General features: G+C 44.7%; 1 protein-coding gene and 1 pseudogene across 1 annotated transcript; both read right to left on the bottom strand.

Moving 5' to 3' along the window:
* Positions 1-3,377: 3,377 nt before the first annotated feature.
* LOC8025177 (sulfotransferase ssu-1) lies at positions 3,378-4,689 on the bottom strand. The gene is made up of 2 exons (XM_002408298.5): positions 4,505-4,689; positions 3,378-4,143 (listed from the first exon to the last, which is right to left on the bottom strand). The coding sequence occupies exons 1-2, from the start codon at positions 4,687-4,689 to the stop codon at positions 3,378-3,380; spliced, it is 951 nt and encodes a 316-aa protein (XP_002408342.3).
* Positions 4,690-9,198: 4,509 nt separating this feature from the next.
* Positions 9,199-10,790, bottom strand: LOC120844644 (annotated as a pseudogene).
* Positions 10,791-20,530: the final 9,740 nt, after the last annotated feature.

Here is a 20,530-nt window from a genome sequence, read left to right as displayed (position 1 = left end):
CACTGCTGTATTAAAGAACAATACATACTTTCGTTGTGGGTTACCTAGATGAAGATCGTGCAGGCAGTGCCATTTGGAATTTTTGAGAATAGCGGACCACCATTCTGGAACAGATGTAAACGATACGGTGGCATCCCTGTTCTGAAGGTCCTTCCTGTCGACCCTCCGCCACCGACGCATGGATTGCAGTCCGCAAGTTTCACCTAGCGTTATCCAAACAGAGACTTTGTGAATTGCGACCTGATATTGCCGGCACAGGTGCGAGCTCTCCTAGAAACGGCGCGCTCGAGACGAGTCGTATGTGTACGAAGTCTTGGTCGGTATAGCTAGGTTACGTCTGGCCCCCCTCCTGACTTTCGAATCACCAGAGCAGCGGGTCACGTACAGGTCGGCTGCTGACGTACCTGAGCCGTGCAATATTACGGGCGCAGTCGCATACGCATTCGAATATGTGTTGAACTTTACTGAGTGAGTCATCCTACTATTTCAAGTCAACCACCACCAGGCTCGTGCTGCAACGGACTGTGACTCAGCTTTGCCGGCTGGGTGTACTGTGTACGCTAAGGCAAGAGAGTCGGTTAGCAGCGGGCGTTGGATGTCAGCAAACAATGACTCAAGAGATCCCTTTCTAAGGACCTGCGGCAGAAGATGCTCCGACTCTTCTCCTGGCTCGCCACCTGGTTCGAGTTCCCGACTACGCAACACTTCTCGGAAGAGAGAAGAGGACGCATAGAAAAATAGTTTGGAGATTTGGAAGGAACCTGGGTCAGCATAGTAACAATGCCCAAGCAACTCCTTTACCCTGTTGCCTTCAGAATTAAAAAAAAACAAAAAACGGTCGGGCTTGTATTTTTTTTTTTCGGGGGGGGGGGGGGGGGGGGAGTATTTCTCAAGAGATGTAACGAAATGCATTCTATCCTGATTGCATCGCGATACAAAGAAACATTCCAAATGTATTTTGATACAGAAATATAGATACTGTCGAAAAAAATGTATCGCGATACAGAAATACACAGACCAAATGTATTTCTAAAATACTATCGCGATACATTTGTATCGCGATACTGCCCAACCCTGGTCATGTCGAACCACGTGGTGTTGTGACGTTCGTGGGGGCGAGGCACAGGACACGCGACGCGGGCAGGTCGCAGCGACCTGCCTCCGTCGCATCCACACCATGCGAAGCGCATGGCGTGGACGGTGATAGCCCGGGGGAGAGGGGGAAGGGGATAAGACGAAAAGAGAGAGGGGGGAGGGGGGAGCGGATAAATCGGACTTGCGATAAACGCGCAGGGCAGCGCAAACTAGCGCATCCGCGTTACGGTGATCACGCGTTGAGCCAACAGCGGGAGGAGACACTCATGACGTCATCGTTCAATTTCGCTATGAAAGTAAAAGCAAACAAAACCTGAGAATGACATAGTCATGCCTCTGACGTAGTGGTTCAACGTTGACCACTCCAACTCCGTGGCACTGACTGTGCTGATGATTTCGCCTCACGTCGCACGCTAGAGTTGGCAGATTTCGGTAACTTGGCTGATTTGAAAGTGTGCTGGCCAGTTTATTAAATATATAGACCGAATTAGATCGTAATATTTGACATGGTGTCTTCCTATATAATACTGAAGAGGGCTGCATAGTTTTCTAAATATAAAAAATGAGGCGGAGTTGCCCTTTAAAGGCTAGTTTCCCCAGGATCGTGTCCGCCGGATTAGAAATTATGACACCGAACTCTGGACAGCTACCACCACCTATGAGCGACGGCGGCAACCAGACAACTTGTTGCCGCCGTCGCTCATAGATGGCGGCAAGCTTTCTTTGGAGGAAGAAGAGCGGGAGCGGAACGAGCGGCGATGTCCGCAGCAACGCGTATGGTTCCGCAGCCGCCGCGAGGCCGCTATCGCCTAAAGTTCCACTGCCGTCGAGCGCTTCAGATTCCCTAGAAAAAGAAGAGCAGATCGCTCGCCTGAACAAGGCGAGCGATCTGAACTGCGCCGAGAACAAGCTACAGTTCCGCTGCACTTCCTTCTTCACCAGAGTGAAAGGCTGAAAGGTTTTTGCAGTTTTACTTTTGTGCCCTGCCCTTATCAGAAACTCGGCTATCAGGCTGGCAACTATCAGATTTTTTTTTTCTTCTGTCATTACTGCCAGCCTCGAACTCTTTCTGCGTGGCGCAGAATCGGTAATAGACACCGTGCCTTCCGCTCAATCACGTGTAGGCGATTCATTTGTGAAATCAATTTTATAACCTTCCTAGCACAAAATAAAACAAAATACAGAATACTTTCTTTGAAGTAGTTGCAGTGGGACCGTGGACATAAATAACAGCACCATTTCTGTCTCTGAATCTTTAGTGAAGCGATATGAACCTAACTTTTTTTTTTTATTCCTAAAAGGTTAATCTTTTCTTTTTTTTATATTAAATATTGTATGTCTTGTCGTTTACCAGTTTTCCTGTATGAGTATGAAAAGGGGGAGAGGCGCTTTTATCTCTACCTGCGAGAAAGAAGCCGATAAATCTTAGTCATTATAGCTGTTTTCACCCCTTTTTCATTGCCAGAAACTTAACAATGTCGTGCTCATGTTTTTTTCCGGCTGAGACTGGTGTTCAGTCAGTGAGTGCAAAGCTTCTAGCCGATTCCTCCCACCGCGCTCTCATTCAACTGGGGCCCCCCGTTGTCCCGCTGCATGTGACGCAAAACATCTAGCTCTACGGACTTGCTAACTTGAAGGCGTTTACAGGAAGTGTCGGTAGATGACTTCCCCCGTAATTCGTTGACCGTTTTGGCGCGCGGCCTTCTACGAACTTTGCAAAAGCTCTATTGTTTGTGAAATATTTCTATTTACTTTAACAAAAAACAAATATGCGACTTAACGCAAAACAAAATATATATCATGACGTGGCCTAGAAATATTGATTTCTTTTTTACCCATTTACAGAAACATGTTTTCGTTTTATTAAATATGATTACTGCCCAGAGCAATGAAGTCAACGTAGAGTTACTTAAAAATAGTGCATAAAATGCTGAGAAGATAAATAAGCCCGGACTCACTTGGCAGAGTTTGATTATGTTTGAGTGTGCCACGTAGAGATGCGAAAAAGACACACCAGAGCACCTAATTAATTTGAATATTAATTGGCACGAAGCATACGAAGCTCAAACGTCCAGGTAACTCACATTTGTATCTCGACGTAACTCACTCAAATGCTACAGTGTTAATAAAGATCAATATTGCAAGCACCATTTCAAAAATCAACATCAACGTTGGCGACAAACCTATATAAATCTTTATTTTACAAGAATTATCGGGAATAACGTTGAAGCCATTCTTAAGCCATTAACACCCAATGGTGCTGTCTTAAAAAGCGGAAAAATCTAAACCACTCCTCCCAAGTCCTCAGAGCTCCACAGAGCCTTAAGGGCAGGGGCTACATTCTTCTCGTGTATTCTGAGGCGCAGTTGCTCCAGATGTTCTTCCTTGAAGAGCGTTTTCCAATCGCCTACTATCCCTTTACGAACGAGTACACTTTTGTTCAGAAACCCATCAGAACCATCAAAGGCAAACCTCTTTGTGGCCTCTAACATGTCCTTATCGCCTTTTTCAACCAATTTTCTCATTTTCTCTTCCGTAATCATCAGAAACTGGGACATGAAAGAAAGGCTGCTCTGTTCCACAACCTTTTGGAAGAGTTCGTTCGACTCCAGCGGCTTCGCGTACTCCTCTCCCAGAAAACGAGCAAGTCTCAAGACAGTGTTTCTGAAGTTCCTCTTGAGTTCCTCATAGGTGACAAAGAAGACGTTGATGTCATCCTTATGAGGGTACCAGGACATCAAGTGGTCAAAGAAGTCGCCACGATCGTTCTGGCCTGTCACGAAGAGCTCGAAGAAATCATCAAATGTTCCATCCTTGAATCTGTACACCGGCACAGAGCGAGTGAAGTGGTAGAAGGAAACGCAGACGTCCAGGGGGTTCCTTGTCAAGTACACGTACTTGGCCTTAGGGTTCATGGGCTGGCGTTCGTAACTGAAATGAGTCTTGAAAAAGCGAGGAGGGTGCATGTCCTTCAAAGGGTCCGTGCCTACCATTTCGATGTATGGCGTTCGTTTGTTGTACTCCGTTAGGTCGTTGGCGGACTGGCCCCTACAAAAGGTGGCGTGTGGTTAGTAGTCAAGAAAGCAACAAGCATTGCAATCTTTAAGCTCACTGACCCTGTTGACAAAAAAAAACAGCTTAGTACGTGAATCATGATATGAACTGACAAAGCGCCTAATTGTGAAGGGTCTAACCATAAGCTTGGTAAGTACACAGCTGCGCTTCAATTCCTCACAGCTCCCGCAAATCCCTATTAGTGCAATAACTGTTCCTTAAAATAGGATCTACTCAGAGAAGCGTCAGAAGGGACTCGAACCAGCCATCTGGGAATCCGTAGGCCGGCAGTTTGCCGAGTCACCGAGGCAGCTTTAGTTACAGTAGAAAGAACGGTGCATCAGACCTTGCTTACCTGTATAAAATGAGTTGCATGATTTGTTCAAGCCAGTTGTTGCCGCATTTAAGAGGGGAAACCATGACAATATCTCCATCGTGGGGCATGTAGCTCAGTGCCTCGCGGACGAGGTTAACCTTGTATCCCAAAGAGTACTTCACTCCGTCGATATCCTGATAGACAGGAACGCGCTTCGAAGACATTCCTGCAAAATAAAAGTAGACTTCAAAAACTTTAGACCAGCAATAACTTCAACTGTTACGCATAGCTGATTTTTATCATTTCGTGATTTAGGAGTTGCTTACAGGCCCATAGAACTATTATCGCTGCGGTTAAGAGAGGACAAGGCTTGGTGATGCGTATCTTACAGGAGCCTCGGGTATTTAGGCAGTAAATCCTATATGGGGCAATTACACTAACACTTTGATCCCACTTTGGGCGGTCCTCAAAAGTCGATTTTCAACGTATCACGCTAAATTTAACTGCAGAGGTGCGTCTAGCCAGTGCACGCTTGGAGTTAAAATATCAACGGATGAGCTTACGTTGTTTAAAACGAAAAAACCTGTTTCGGGCTATTTGCCGTGGCATTCACAGGCGACGTCATGACCGAGCTCGCCTAGTTAAATCTCCCACAGACAAATCTAAAAAGCGTCGAGCGTGCCGGAAGAGGCGCACGCCTACCTAGTGAAACGTCTCCGAAGATATTCTGCTAATCTCGGTGCCGGCGCGCTCGACGCTACCGACATCTGTCGGCGGCAGATTTAACTAGGCAATTCCAGCCAAGACGTCGTCTGCGAGTGCAGCCACAAATAACCCGAAACATATTTTTGTTTTTCTTTTTTGAACACGGTAAGTTAAGCCGTTGATATTTTTTTCTTTATGAGTGCACCACCTAGCCTCACCTCTGTAGTAAATCCCAGTGCAATACACTGAGAAACCGATTTTCGCAATGTGTCCAAAGTGGTATAGAAGCGTTCGTGTACATGCTGTATATTGACCGAAAGTGCGGATGGGCGAATAGCGGTTCAAATCGAATAGCGCACACTGCAAAAAGAGCCCAGCCTGTGTGCCGTTGGTTTCCCCAGAACTGTGAAGGTGATCAATAACGCACTGCTATTCGGTTAAAACCGGCAGTCATCCACCGCTAACCCAAAAGGCATCCATACCTCACCTGTGCCAGCAGGCCCGAAAAACGTAATGCCTAATACTATTCATTTGTTGATTTAACTGTTTAGTGGAAAAGTAATGATTGGTCTTCTTATATAACTGCTGCTCAGCATAGTATATAAAGGAACCTTTGCAATTATAGAGTGACGATGATTGGGCCCTTGCCTTTTTCTGCCGGACCGCCGATCTTCTCTATTCAATCAAATGTTACTATTATCATAAGCTAAAGATGTTCCTGTCGCTGATGTCTTCAGAACAGTTTTTTGTCGCTTGTCGGTTGAAGTTCGCCACGACCTCAATAACAACCTAGTTCGTACCCATATGTAAGGCAATGGATGGCATTGGAACCGAAGGGTCAAACACAGCAATCGAGGAAAAGAGGTGATATTGACGAACTCCAGGGCTGCCTCTGTTTCCTTACATCAATAAAAACAAGCTTCACTGGTTGCAACAATGGTGGCTGCTGCAAGGTTGACCCTGAAGTTGAGCTGGCAAATTGGCTTTCAGTGGCCACCGGCACTTTCTTGAATTTTAGAAAACAAAAAGACTGACGTCTTTGGTTAGTAATGCAGCCCTCTGTTAAGATACTGTACGCGTAAAGTCGAAGCGTATCACGTCCACTATCTCGCTTCAGTGCTGCAATAAAGCCCGGCGCTTTATCAGTGCTTACTGCACCAACTTCCTCCCTCATTCAAATGTTGCAGATTAGAGCCTTTCACCTTAGACTTTTCAAACCTTCCCAGAGATGAAGCGGCCTTACCACATCGATTGAGGTTAAATTGTGCAAACACCCGGTACTCTTTTTACAAACTCAAAGGGGTCAATGAACCCAGCTTCTAACACTGCGGGACACGAGAAGGTATCGGACACGTGCCACTTTCCTGTACGAAATATGCAAAGGTGCGGAAGGCCCTTTACTAGTGGTATGAAGTTAGTGGCCTTCCCTACTCAACCGTCGAAAATCAAATGCACCACGCGCAACTTCAGACAAAGTCTACGAAGCCAATCATCCAACATTTTTGCTGAAAACGAGTCTGTGAAGAGACATCCCGAACAACAAGCCTACCCAAGTGCCAGTTTGAAGAGTATCGCCATGAACATTTTATCCTCACAATATTTCCAACCCTCCTGCTAAATCCTCACCCTGTCTCTTTCAATCATCATTCCTTTTACCATCGCATGGACATATAGCGATTTGCCTCGTAGATGATGCTTAAACTCTCCCGATTACATCCTCTTTCTAGACAAAAACAAAAATAACAAACGAAAATTAATTTGTTGGTTTTCTTGTTTTTTTCTGACTGACGGGTCACCACCTTAAAGCAAGTGAATTTATTTTTTCTAAATGTCAATTGGGTATTTTTTTATGCAATGAATCCGACGTAAAATATTAGGCTCATATGTTACTTAAAAGTAATATTTTGAAATATGTTGGAGCAAAACGATATATATTGTCGTAGGTTTTACTAACCTATCATCTTCCATGTAGTGATCATTATGTATTTGCCCAATATTGAATTAGAATTCAGTTAAAACGATTTATATTATAGTGACACTGAAAGAAACTCTTTTCATGAACACGAGCGTACTATGAGGGATGGGTTTGTTTTGGTGTATGCGAAAAGTAGTTAATACATTTTAATGCTATAAAGTGTGGAAGTAAGCTTACCTCTACTTTTTTTTCACCAACCGACTGTCAGTAAGAAAAACACTGCTTGGAAGCAACCGCGGCTCTGGAGACGGAAACGTGGGTGCTTTCGAGCTACGTATCTTACCTTATCTTTAAGGCTTCCTGACAAGAATAGAAGTGATAATGGTTGCCAACGAAGCTGTTTGCAGTTTTTATAGTGCAAATTCTAGTTATGATAGCAAGCTCCTGAGAAAAGGAAACAGGACGAAACACAGTTTTGTTTTAAGGGCGGACAAAGCGTTTTAGCACATTTTATTGTGGATCTATTTGAAAAAGACATAACTGGTACACAGAGCCTACATGAACGCACACTGTCGCACATTAGCGGCGATACCGACTCAATATGAGCGCAATTATAGAAGATCCACATAAACAAAATTGTTGTTTATGTGGACAAAGCTGACAATAACCAGATATATCTCATAACGTGACTGGAGTGCTCTACTATTGCGTATAGGAACCACCGCAAACGCTGTGGGTTTGCGATAACGTTGCGTGCTTCACTCTGCGCATACGCGTCGTCGCCATGTACCAATACAAGGACGTAGTTTGTGCTCCGCGCACGCGCAGTGTGGAACACGCGCCGCTAGCGCGTAGTGCTTGCGTTTGTTCGTTTACGCAATACTAAAACTCACTGATTACCGGAATGCATTGCTTTATGGGGTTGCAGCTCATTTGTGTGTTTCGCTTTCAAAATAGTCCCTGAGCTCGCTTTCCTGCAGAACTTAGAAGGAGGAAATCACGGCGACCAATAGAAGGATTCCAGAGAATGATAAAACTCAGAATACGATAAGACAAAAAATTCCATGTTCGCAGATTAATCAGTATTACATTGTACGCGTTCATTGGCTCTCCACAGATAACATTCTTCATATTGAATCGTTATCTTTACTTCGTCGTTCGCCGTGGTTGGCTGCGTCTGTTTCCTCTATGAAAGTGAACCTATATCGGTGCTTTCTGGGGCGTCATTTTCCACCCGTCATGATTAAACAGAAAATAGGTGCTTCACTTTGGGAACGACGCTTCTGATCATGTTCCTGTAGTGTGCGAGTTGTGTTCATGACAGGTCTGGATGATGTCGTTGACCCTCATGATGTTCCTTACATTTGATATTACTACTTCCTTAAACTAGGGTCTTTCGATGGGTCCAACTTACAATGGAATGAATCTCAGAAACTTGGGTAAGCCTAGTTTACCAACTCAAATATGCTGTATACGTTATCTGTCAGAACAGTAGAATATTTATCTGGTTACAGTGTGTTGCGGCATCTGCTCGAGCGTAGGAAACTTAATTTTTCTATTCGTAAATTAGAAGACATACATTTATTATATAATTAATAAAAAGTCATGGCCAGTTGTTTTATTCGTTATTGAATTAAGATTAAACAAATGTAAAAGGCTACTGTGCTGTTAAAAAAAACAAAGATTTTTCCGACAGGATACCCAACTACATATTAGTCAACAACCTAAATGAAGATAAGAATTTACTTTTTAGTTTATTTATGAATTATAGCGGCTGTCCAAATAAGATAAGTAAAGCAAAATTACATAAAATCATATACATAAAAAGGCTCATAGGTCTTTTTCGACCATTGGAGCCTCAATCTTCAAGCACGTGTTTATTGAGTAAACCATGTAATGAAATAAAAACACATCAAGAACGAGTACTATTATTATATTCAATTCATCAAAAAACGCAAAAGCTTGTGACGTATTTAAATAAAAAGGTTCAATCAAAGTAGGTTTTGCTTTTTTGATGGAGGAATCTTCTCGCTCCTCCCTCCGCCTTGCTTACCACGCGCATACTCAGCTGAAATGTTTCAGCCAAACTGAACTTCTTCAAATCTGGTCAAAACTAAACGACGTAACCCAGCTCTTCGGAACTGCAGAGAGCTTGACGACAGCAACTGCTTTCTTCTCTTCAATCCTTCTACGCAGACGATCCCGATGTTTTTCCCAAAAATGAGTTTTCCAATCGCCGACAATCCCCTTGTTGATCAAAATGTTCTGTGTCGACGGTTTTCCACATTCCTTGCAGACAAACCTCTTCGCAGCAGCTAGTATATCGCTGTCTCCTTTTTCCTCCATGCTCTTCATCGTGTCTTCCGTAATCATCAGAATCTGAGACAGACTCTGAATGCTGCTTCGATCGACAACCTTCTGGAAGAGTTCTTCGTTGGTCTCCAGCGGTCTAGCGTATTCTCCTCCAAGGAAACGAGCAAGTCTCAGGACAGTGTCCCTGAAGTTCCTCTTGAGTTCCTCGTACGTAACGAAGAATACGTTAGAGTCGTCCTTGTGGGAATACCAGGACATGAAGTGGTCAAAGAAGTCCCAGCGGTTGTTCTTCCCCGTCACGAAAAGCTCGAAGAAATCATCGAATGTTCCATCATTGAATCTGTACACCGGCAGCGAGCGAGTGAAGTGGTAGGAGGAAACGCAGACGTCCAAGGGGTTCCTAGTCAGGTCCACATACTTGGCTTTGGTGTTCATGGGCTGTCGCTCGTAACTGATGTGTGTCTTAAGAAAAAGCGAGGAGGCTGCATGTTTTTTACCGGTCCGGTACCGACCATTTCGATGTACGGCGTTAGCCTGTGGTATACACTTAGGTCAACGGTGGTCTGGCCACTGCGAAGATTGAAACATGGTTAACAGATAAGGAATCCTGCATCAAACATTGCTTTTGTTCGGGTATGACTTGCCTTGTTAGCCCTAAACATGCCAAGGGAGAAAAGGTAATAAAAAACTCCACTCACAAAGAGTTTTAGTTTTGAGAGCTCGACAATGTAGTTCGCCCTTCATTACTGTCCAAAGGCTTTTATTTTCGAGAAAATTATGCGGTGCGAAAACGAACTCCAGAATACTTTGAAACAGCTTCCATTTTATCTCCACTCTACTTAGAGCGATCAAATGAGAAAGTTGTTTAATGCTCAAGTCCCACTAGAGCGACGAACAGAAACAAACGATAGTGTCAAGCCTTAAACCAGAGTCTTTCGCGATTTGACAGGCTTTGTGGAATAAAGGGGGCTATGCTCAAACACGAGCATTATTAACGCGAGGGTTTCTTTGGCAGGCTTACAATTACTCCTGCTTACTTCACGAGCACCGAACAACTAAACACCTTCCAAATGTACCATCGCGAGCATGGCGCGTGTGTTTGAGGCTTGTCGCTGTCGTTTGTTTTTGTTTGTCGTTCTAGTGGTACTCGGGCCTAAGAAACAAATAGTCTGTCTCCAAAGAATTGGTTTCACTCCGATTCCCTTATCTGTAAAGAATCAGTTGCATGATTTGTTCTAGCCAGTTGTTGCCGCATTTCAGGTGCGAGACCATGACAATGTCCCCGTCGTGAGGCATGTAATTCAATGCTTCACGGACATGATCACCCTTGTAGCCCATCGAATACTTGACTCCGCAGATATCGTGGTATACGGGAAAACGCTTCAAAGACATGCCTGAACTATGAAAAGAGCTCTGAAGAACTTATTCGGTCGATCTATTCAGACATTTATACATGTCAGGATTCTACTTGGGCTCATCAAATAGGCAATGGAGTAAGGGCAAGCTCAAGAGGTAAGACATACTATAGTATGTCTTACCTGAAGAAACGCTGGGGGAACTTAGAGCATTTTTTATTATTTTCAAGCTTCTTGCTTCATGATCCGTTCCAACAGCTCACGCCGGCGTCGAGCGTTTGGTGGGTTCGAAAGCGTTTGAAGAATGCGTAGAGCCATAAGCGGCTAGCCTTTACGTTTACCCATTAACCATTCCAACCAGAGCCGGTGCTTTAATGTCCCTGCACGCTCCCATCTCCTCCTCTCTATCAGTTTCTACCCTAATTGAACCGGTGTACACCCGTCGTTTTCCGATAGAAGTTTCTCCAAATGACTGTACTTTAAGGCCCGTTCACACTCTTGCGACCGACTACGACCGAGAGAGACCAGACCGGTTTTTAAGCCTCTTGCGATCTCTTAGGACCAGCTCCGCTGCACCGCATCCGGTCCTAAGAAGTCGCAAAAGGCTTAAAAACCGGTCTGATTTCTCTCGGTCGTAGTCGGTCGCAAGAGTGTGAACGGGCCTTTAGCCGATATGGCTTGAGTTAAGCAGACACCTTGACAGCACCAAAAACAAGGCGATACGTCAACGCCTGGTAGAGAGTCAGACAAAGAAGTCGACGACACGTAAAGTTAAAACAAAAAAAAATTAATAAAGACGCAAAAACTTTCTGACGAAGGCCGAACTCCGGCCGAAACGTCGAAGATTAAATCGTCCGTTGTTGCTGTTTTCACTAAGGGTTTTTTCTTCTCAGTTATATATATATATATATATATATATATATATATATATATATATATATATATATATATATATATCTTATGCTGTGGTATTCTCGCTCACCGCTTGTCCGGAGAAAAGAAATATAGTTATATAGTTCCCACATCTGGAAGCTCCATTCTGCCTAAGATTTCCGGTGCCAGGAAACAGGACAGCAGGAGCAAGGCGGAAGAACGACACAGCGTTAGAGTCAACACTTTGACGAAACACGTGATGCTGTCGACGTCATCCTACTTGCTGTCGGCTCTGTCGAAGAATGCTCGGTGTTTTTTATTTCCTCACCATTACTCTGGAACGTTCTCCCCCGAAATGGCACAGCAGAACAGCGAGTGCACGTCCCTCGGGGCCAATGGGGTATTTTCCTTGATGACTGGTTTGAAGTTATTCTTTGTCTTGTACGAAATATTTGGCGAGGGCCGTAGGCGAGAGATACAGAGCTACCACGAGCAAGCCGTTGTCGACCTTGGCGGCACACAATTTAGCAACTTCGTCTGATCGATGGGTACAGCACAGATGGCCCCTTGGATAATGAGTACACCACTTTTTCATACGTGCCTCTCTGTGATATATGAGTGGTGATATCACTTGCCTGCACAACGGGTAGCTGGCATATCACCCCTCCTCCTCTCCCCCTCCCTCTTAATCTCCTCTCTCCTCCTCCCCTCCTCCTTCTTCATCCTCCTCCACCCTCCTCATTATCCCCTCCTCCTCCTTTCCCCTCGTCACGCGTAGCATTATTTGAAACCTCCCATAATGCAACGCGCGGGTCCCGAGTAAGATTCGCGCGTTGCATCATGGGACGTTTCCCATAATGCGACGCGCGGGACCTTTGTGACGTCACTCATGACCCTCGTAACGTCGCTCGTGACGTGACGTGTGACGTCATTATTGGAAGCGTCCCATAATGCAACGCGTGGGTCATGAGTGAGACCCACGTGTTGCATTGTGGGACGTTTCCCATAATGCACCGTGTTCTTACTCTGACAGCGACGCCGACTCCGACGCCGCTCAAGACGGAAACGGGCGCCTAAGAGCTGCACTCTAATAAATACTGTAAACAACCTATTTTTCGCGGGCTCAATATCTCGCGATTGAGGTCAAAGCTGAAATTTTATAACAATTCGCGGGTTCTAATTTTCGCGACGCGGTGGGATCTCAATATAGATTCCAATGTGTTTACATTTTACTGGAATTGTTCGCGGGACCTATTTTTCACGAATTGCAGGCGATTCGCGAAATTCGCGAAAATTAGGTCCTCGTGAAAATGAAGTCGATTACACTAAATGAATGTAATAAACTACGTCGTAGCGTACGTATGCCTTACAAGGGCAAACAACAAACTACGGTTATGAAAAATTAAACAAAATGAGCGAATGACAAAGCAGAGTGTTCAGGAATCCCTACTTTTAGTCTACGAACGACGCAGAATGGAAGTTTGACCATCGTCGACCTAAGCAGCATATCCGCGGGCGTTATAGAGCTGCTCAAACCGCTAAACCTGTAAGCACAAGTGAAATGTGACTGGAACTACAACATTAAGGAGAAGGCGACCCGCCCCTTCTCTGAATATTACCCGGAAACCAGGACTCCTGTCCAGATCTCTAAGCTGAAAACCAACACATCCAAGGTTGGCCGTAAAGGTACACGACCTTTTTTTTTTTTTTTCAAACACTGCCAGGGCGCAGTGACAAAATAATATATCTTAACTCCACCACCGTAGCCACCAAATAATATAAAGAAGTTCGGTCGCATTAAAACCCTCAGCTCCTCGATCTCTAGCTTCATACAAGCATTGCATTTCGATAATGGTCATTCATTGCAGTCCACTGGACAGCCCCACTTATTAATCCGGCTGTCTCATAACCCAATAACAACGAAAAGCAGCCGCTATCTTTGCTTTTTTTGTTTCTTTTTCATCTTGAAGTCATCATCTGCTTTACCCGAAAAACCACACATAAGGCGAGTTCATAATAAAGCTGGAAAACACCTAAAATAAATTGAATAAGACTGGTACTCCACGTCGCCCATTCAGAGGAATCGACGACCGTCCGCCATACTGTCCTCCCTGTAGATATCCCAATTCGGCGGTAACAAATCTCTTCCCGTCCTTTTTCTTTCTGTCTTTCTGTCCCTTTTTTTTTTTTTTTTTTCTTGCGGTGTTTTTATTGGACGATGTTCGCTCCGGGCGCGGGCTGTAACCTTCCGCTCTGTCCTAATGTTGACCCAAGAGTGTGTACGGCGACGACACCGGCAACAAAATGAAAACGGCAAAAAAGTAAACACACGTGGCTTTGTGAGTTCGACGAATTTCCAGACCTTTTCAAACAAAGAGCGCTGTGTGTGTTACCGATTTTTGTATTTTTTTACTCGAGAAAGACGACGTTTTGTGCGTTTGTTTGTTTAGGTGTCATATTGGGTTTTTGGTGCTGTCCGTACCTTGTTTGTTTTTGTATTGCTGCGTCACGCCAAAAAGTAATCTGCTGCCACAACGCTTCGACTACTGGGACAGCTAAAAATTTGTTGCGTCGTCTATTTTTCAGCCGTTGGTTTCAGTTTTTTTGGTTTGCGTTCCTCTGAGGAACGCTTCGATTTCGCCGAGGTTAATCCGGCGTTTGTTTGTTTGTTTGTTTTTTTCTTTTTGTATTTTTTGTGTCGCTTGCTTTTTAGCTTTATGTGCGTAATTTATTGGTTCTTTGGATCTCGGCAGGTAGTCTCGTTTCCTGCTCCGCCGCCCCTGGGGACCGTGAGCAAGCATGGCAGCATGTTGCGTCGAATGCGATCTACGAGGCAGGGGCTCTTTCTTTGAGCAACTGTTGCCCTTCGCTTGGAGGCAGTGGAATAACGCAGCAGCGATTCTTGCTGGCGAGTGTTTCTTGTTCTTGTTAATGCAATTACTGCAAAGGTGCCGCGAGTTGGAAAAAAAATAACAATATTAATTCCTGGAGAGGAGGAGCAAGGCGGATGAAGGACAAAGACAAATCTCCAAATACAACAAAATAAATAATGTGCGACCAAAATAAAAAAAAAAAATCTGCCTGGTCCTGGTATAGAACCAGGGACCTCTCTATTTTCTGTGGAGCGCTCTACCAACTGAGCTAACCAGGGGTAAGGCGTCGGCAGAGCAAATTTGTGTTTTAATATCTGCCACCAGTCTAACAGCCGCAAGGGTGAACGGCCTGCATTGTAAGGTTATGACCTTCCTGTAATTAATGAAAAGAATTGGTGAGATGGACAAGAATAACATTAATTCCTGGAGACGAGGAGCAAGGGGGAATCAGCGACAACACAAATCTCCAAACACGGCTAGGTAACTGCTGCGCGACTGAAAAGCAAATCCGACTAGTCTCGGTATCGAACCATGGACCTCTTTGATTTGCAGCGGGGTGCTTTACCAACTGAGCTAACCAGGAGTTTCCTATTACAGCGCTTCGAGCGCCTTTCGTCGAGCTGGTACACCGGCGCAAAAAAAAGGGCTCGTTTTCCCCCCTAGAAAAAGACAGTTCCGAAACTCGAAAAAAGCGACCATAAAAGGAACATTGTTGCTTTTTGTTGTTCACTTCAGCAAACGACGGCTGATTGCGCGTGTGCGTGCGTGCTTCTGCGTAACGTGCGCAAAATCAAGGTGCGCCAAATTGGGTTGTGTGTGTGTTTATACAGCCTAGAACTTGGTCTGCCTTACAGGGGCGACGAGTCTCCCAGCTGTAGATGAGCAATTTAGCCAGTGCGGCACAACCGCTAGCCTGGGGTCTTTAACGTGCACCACGCAGTAGTGATACACGACCGCACGCGGATCCGATGCTCATCCAGATCGAAACGGGCAGGGGTGGGGCTCGAACCCAGGATCCCTGGGTTCTGCAGCGCGAGCTTTCGCTCCACGTGCTCCGAGCTGGTGTGCGCTAGACCACTCGGCCACCGATCCCCCAAGGTGCGCCAAAAGTGTATATTCATGGCGCTCGTCGTTTTTGAGCATTCACTGTCCCCAGACATAGCAATCACGCGCGAAAAACAAAATCGCAAGATCCCGCCGCATCCGCTGCAAGTGAGTCACTAATCGTGACATAATAAAAAAAAAATAACTCCCAAAGCCGACAAACGCCATGGCGATGTAATTTCCGCGTTGTTTCATTTGCTCCACGTATCGTAGCTTCGGCTACGGTCGGTCTGAAAAGGTAGTTTTAGGGAACCGTTTCCGCACATCCGTTACGGTACGATGGGCCCTCCAGTACGAACTGCGCATGCGCAGTTCCTACCGGAGGGCCCATCGTACCATATCGGATGTGCAAAATGATTTCCCTAAAATTATCTGATCAGAAAAGCAATAGTGCGATTCTTTTTTTTTTTTTTTAATATGAAATGCAGAAAACTTTCTAACGCCTCATGCGGTTGTTTTGTGAAAAGTAACAGCATTATGCGATCGTCAACAAAGTGATAGATACAAATGGTATCGCATTATTTTTTCTAGAAAGTGATCTGTCTTCTCAACTCCTCAAACGGTTTCGTAAAATTTTTCGTATCTTGATTTATGGCTACCATATTGGGTACAAAGAGCCGATGGCGACGCCGTAATGAATCAGCCTGCTGCCATTCAAATGGGCACGCCGCGCCGGCTAATATGCGTCCTGTGACCTTTCGTAAAAAATTGTTATTTCTATTTAAGTGAATTTGGGATTCCTGTGGGCCCCAGTTTCTCACATACAAACAATGTGCTGCTACCCTTCGAATAGTCTGGTAAATCTTCCAGTTTAAGAACAAAATCAATCGGCGTCTAGGACAAGTGGGACGCGGATAATAACGTCATGAGGCAGGATAATGGAGAGTTTTAGTAGACCGTTTTCATTCTCCGCTCCACTCTGAGGGTGCCAAACTGCGCATGCGCGGCCTGCTTCGCCGGAATGGAAAGCAGAGGTCCAAAAACTCGTTTTAGTAGAGCGTTTTTCTTCAGCGTAAGAGCGTCTTGAGGGGGTTCGAAAATTTGTTCGCTTAGCCCCACAAGTGGACGTTTATAGTACTAGTAAGACAAAAAAAACCTAAACGTTAACACCAAGAGAGTGGAAGGAAGCGTGTTTGTAGAGGTAGTAAAAACGAAGGCGAGAATAATAAACACAAAAGAGTAGGCCCATATCCCAAAAAATATTAAGCTATAAAATATATATATAATCGTTCCACCTTGTGTGCGAGTGAAGCCGAAGGTATAAGCATGAGCATGTTGCTCTAAACTGTACTTGCACTCCCCGAGCGCGCGTGCTGGTCAATGACGCTGAAAGGCCGGCACTCGCTCTTGTAGCTTCTGCTCCACTCGAATTAAAAAATGAAACAGATTTACTCATTCGAAGTAGAACAATGAAAGAAAAAAACGAAGTTTGCGCATTGCGAGTACATTCTTTTTGCGAAGTACGGGTACAGTGTTGCTCAAGGCTAGCAAGGCATCAGCACGATGAATCCCCGCTGTTCTCAAGGAAGGAGACTTCTACTAATGAGATTAAGCTGGCGAGACATCGAATCTATGATTTGTAACCCTCGTGGCATCAAGCGCCAAAGCTTCCTTTCCGAACGCGGTTTGCTGGATATTTCCAACGTAGAAGAGAAACCCTTTAGGGGGCTATCCCGCTTAAAGAAGGACCTGGCTGCTCTGCATGCGGGCCTCCAAATACCAGCACCCGACAGATCGGCGCAGGGTGTTCCCAATCTGGCGAGACGCTTTTCATGGTTCTTTGTCGACTGGCCTATCCCAACCGTTTGTTCGTACTTGGATGAGCGATTGGACGGAACTTGTCGGTGTTCTTCAGTTTTGTGAACCTCATGGGTGGGTCACATCAACGAGAGGTTCGGCCACCTGCTAGCTGACATAAACAAACATAGGTGGTTGACCCTGGCGAAACTGGAGCTGTGCTCACAGGTGATACCCTGCATGGTTTGTGCAAATTTCGCGTTTTCATTGTTTCTAGCACAGCTGCTCTGTCTGGTAAAAAGTTACTTTTTTTATACACCAATAATTTGAGTCTCTACTTTTGTTTGGGCACAAAAAAAAAATCAAGGTGTACATGAGCAGTGTCAGGACAAGTCACGAAGAGCGCGTTTGTAATCTGTGAGTTTTAGCAGGCGACTTTTATGAGCCCTAGCTCTATGCTCTACTTTACGCTCTGCAAGAAACATCGTTCCCACCGCGCATGCGTGGCCCGCTCTGAGTTGGAGCGTATAGTTAGCGGAGTGAGCGTGCGCTCCGCTTCACAAGTTGTAGAGCGGACTGCCCTCAGCGTCCTTAGCGTGATCGCTTAGATCTCAAGATGGCTGCACTTACTCAATACGCATCGATGTTTTTGACCGTGACCTCAGCTTGTAAGAGGCCGAATCAAGAAGTAAAGCGTACGCCCCGCGCGTGAAAAGTAAACCATTCGATTTGAGTTCTATGTAACACAAAACAGCATAATCAAACGAAGTGAACGAGTATCACTTTGCAACCAGCACGGCGTCGGTAAAGTCATCGCGTTTTTGTGGACGTTCTGTGGCTATGCAGTCAGATGTACGGGAGCGCCTGCTTGAAAGCCGATTATACCTGTGCACGCGCCCTCCTGTCGAAAATGCCACTGAAAGCTGACCACGAGCATAGCGCTTGCAAGCTGCACCAAAGAAACCATTCATCTCAACTTTATTTATTCACATTCACTCGCAGCTTTTGAATTATTCAACTTTCCTCAGTAATTGTTCGCCTTGGATTTCCTTGGTAGATTTAGAAAATAATAGAGACTTGAATGCAGCCTTTTTAAGCAACCCATAGTGCCGCTATTCTTCAGGGCCGCCTTATTTTGGCCAAGTGTCTAGGGAGCAAGAGAGCTGCGTCATTGTTTGTCGCGGATGCGAATCTAAATGTATTAGACACGAATGCTGCGTCAATGCTGAATATGAAATCGGTTCTAGTCACAAGTCTCGCACTAAAAGCGATGCCCAAAATATGGCGGCCGAATATGTTACCCGGTGGTGTTTTGAAAGGAGTTACCAATAACGGTCGAAAGAATATTCCACGTCAAGTTTTTGTCCGGTGAAAACCAGACAGGCATAAACAATGTAAAATTTAGCAAACACAACCCTGGACTTCTTAGTAATAGTGGTAGATTAGAACGCTTTTCAGAAGTTTCGTTTTGAATTCCGGCGTAGTGGGGCTCCCATGCACAGAGTGACGGCCTCAAAGCTTAGCGAAATTAAGGAACAACTATATATATATATATTTTTTTTTTAAGTTACAATACACAGTTTTTTTACATCCCTACAATGGAAATACGCTTTATCTTAGAGGAGTAACAAGTCTCATTTCACATGGTATGGTAGTGTTTAAATACTGCCGTGGTGTAAGAGTGCCTTTTTGTTCTTTTAATTAGGCCGTCAAGGACAAGGGAGCACCCCTAGACAACTGTTGGGGTTTTGTTCACCGCACAGCAGGCCCATATGCCGTCCATCAAAAAATCAGAAGAGGACCACAAGAGGGTGCTTGTCGTGAAGCACTAGCAGTGATGTGCGCAGACGGCATAAATTGCAGCTGGACGAACCCTATACAAAGACCATGGGCATGTTTTTGTTTAATATTAGAATGCATAAAATAATCACAGTAAATCATATTCAAGCTTTTGTACTGAACGAAATACCTGTCCAACTAGGCTTAAAGTCATCTAGAAATATTTTAATAAAAACACATTTACTAACTACTCCCATTTTACTTCTCAGATGTGCGTGTGAATATTGCATCTAACCAAATTACAGTGTTACTGTTGAATTCAGCATTGTAAAAGTAGCCTGTGTTGCGTGGCCTTCTATTGCAAGAAAAGACAGTAGCACAAGTGAGGCTGAAACTAGGCAGGAGCTTAAGCTGAAAGACGCACTTTCAAAAACACACAAAAGAAATAAAAAGAAGTGTAGTCAAGCAAAATGGTTTCATGTCACCCCCGAAGGCAGATACATACACTGTGCTCCACTGTTATTACGAACACGAAAAAATCGCTTTTATTTGCAGTTTATTTCTTTGACAGCAATTGAAAGAGCTGAACATTTGTCGCTCAGATTAGTGCCCCAAACGAGCGCTTTATTCCACACCAATAAGCTGATGTCAGCCCCTCGAATGTAAGGTGAAAAATAAAAACAGGATATCGATTGTTCCCGCTAACAGTTTCACGCAGTGTACATAAACACCAAGGTACCTATTACTAACCGAAGCATACGAAGAAGAAAAGACTCATTTCATTCGGAAAAAAAGTAGAGCAACCCCAAGATTCTCGGACAGGCGAGCGCCGTTACTACTTACGCCATCTATCGGCCGCCGTTGCGCCGGCGCCCGTAACTCAATGGACCAAAGCGATATTTTTTTATACAAAGAAAATTAATCACTCAATCCCTTTGCACTTTTGTGTCACGTTTTAATACGTTGCCCTCAACCTCCACGAGAATTTTCGTGGTCCTGGGTTTATATTAAGTCTGGCCAAAATGCAACCAAACTTTTACTCATTGGTTCCTAAGGCGAACCGCAGAAAAATCATACGTCTTTTCAACATTCGATGCAAACCCTAAGAAAACCACACGATCAATTTAGTTGCATTTTGCTATATATATAGCCAATGTCTCTAGCTCCATGGAAACAGTTTTTGTTTTCAAATTACTTAAATTTAAAGTGGTTCCCCAGGGCTTTAAATACCAAAAAGAATCCGCAGTTGGGGAGGAAACTCGAGGATTCAGTGACGTTGTTGCGTTCCTAAATACATTTTTTAGCAACATATGTAATGTATACACGAACTCATATCTGTTACGTCACGGCGCGGTGGTGGCGCTTCGGACGCACTTCCGGTCCGGGGCTGTGGGCGGAAGTGCCTATTTGA

The sequence above is a fragment of the Ixodes scapularis genome, unplaced genomic scaffold (assembly GCF_016920785.2).
Source record: "Ixodes scapularis isolate PalLabHiFi unplaced genomic scaffold, ASM1692078v2 PGA_scaffold11__112_contigs__length_91849675, whole genome shotgun sequence".
Taxonomy (NCBI): domain Eukaryota; kingdom Metazoa; phylum Arthropoda; class Arachnida; order Ixodida; family Ixodidae; genus Ixodes; species Ixodes scapularis.
Note: the sequence above shows the minus strand (reverse complement) of the source record. Positions and strands in the feature narration are given on the sequence as shown.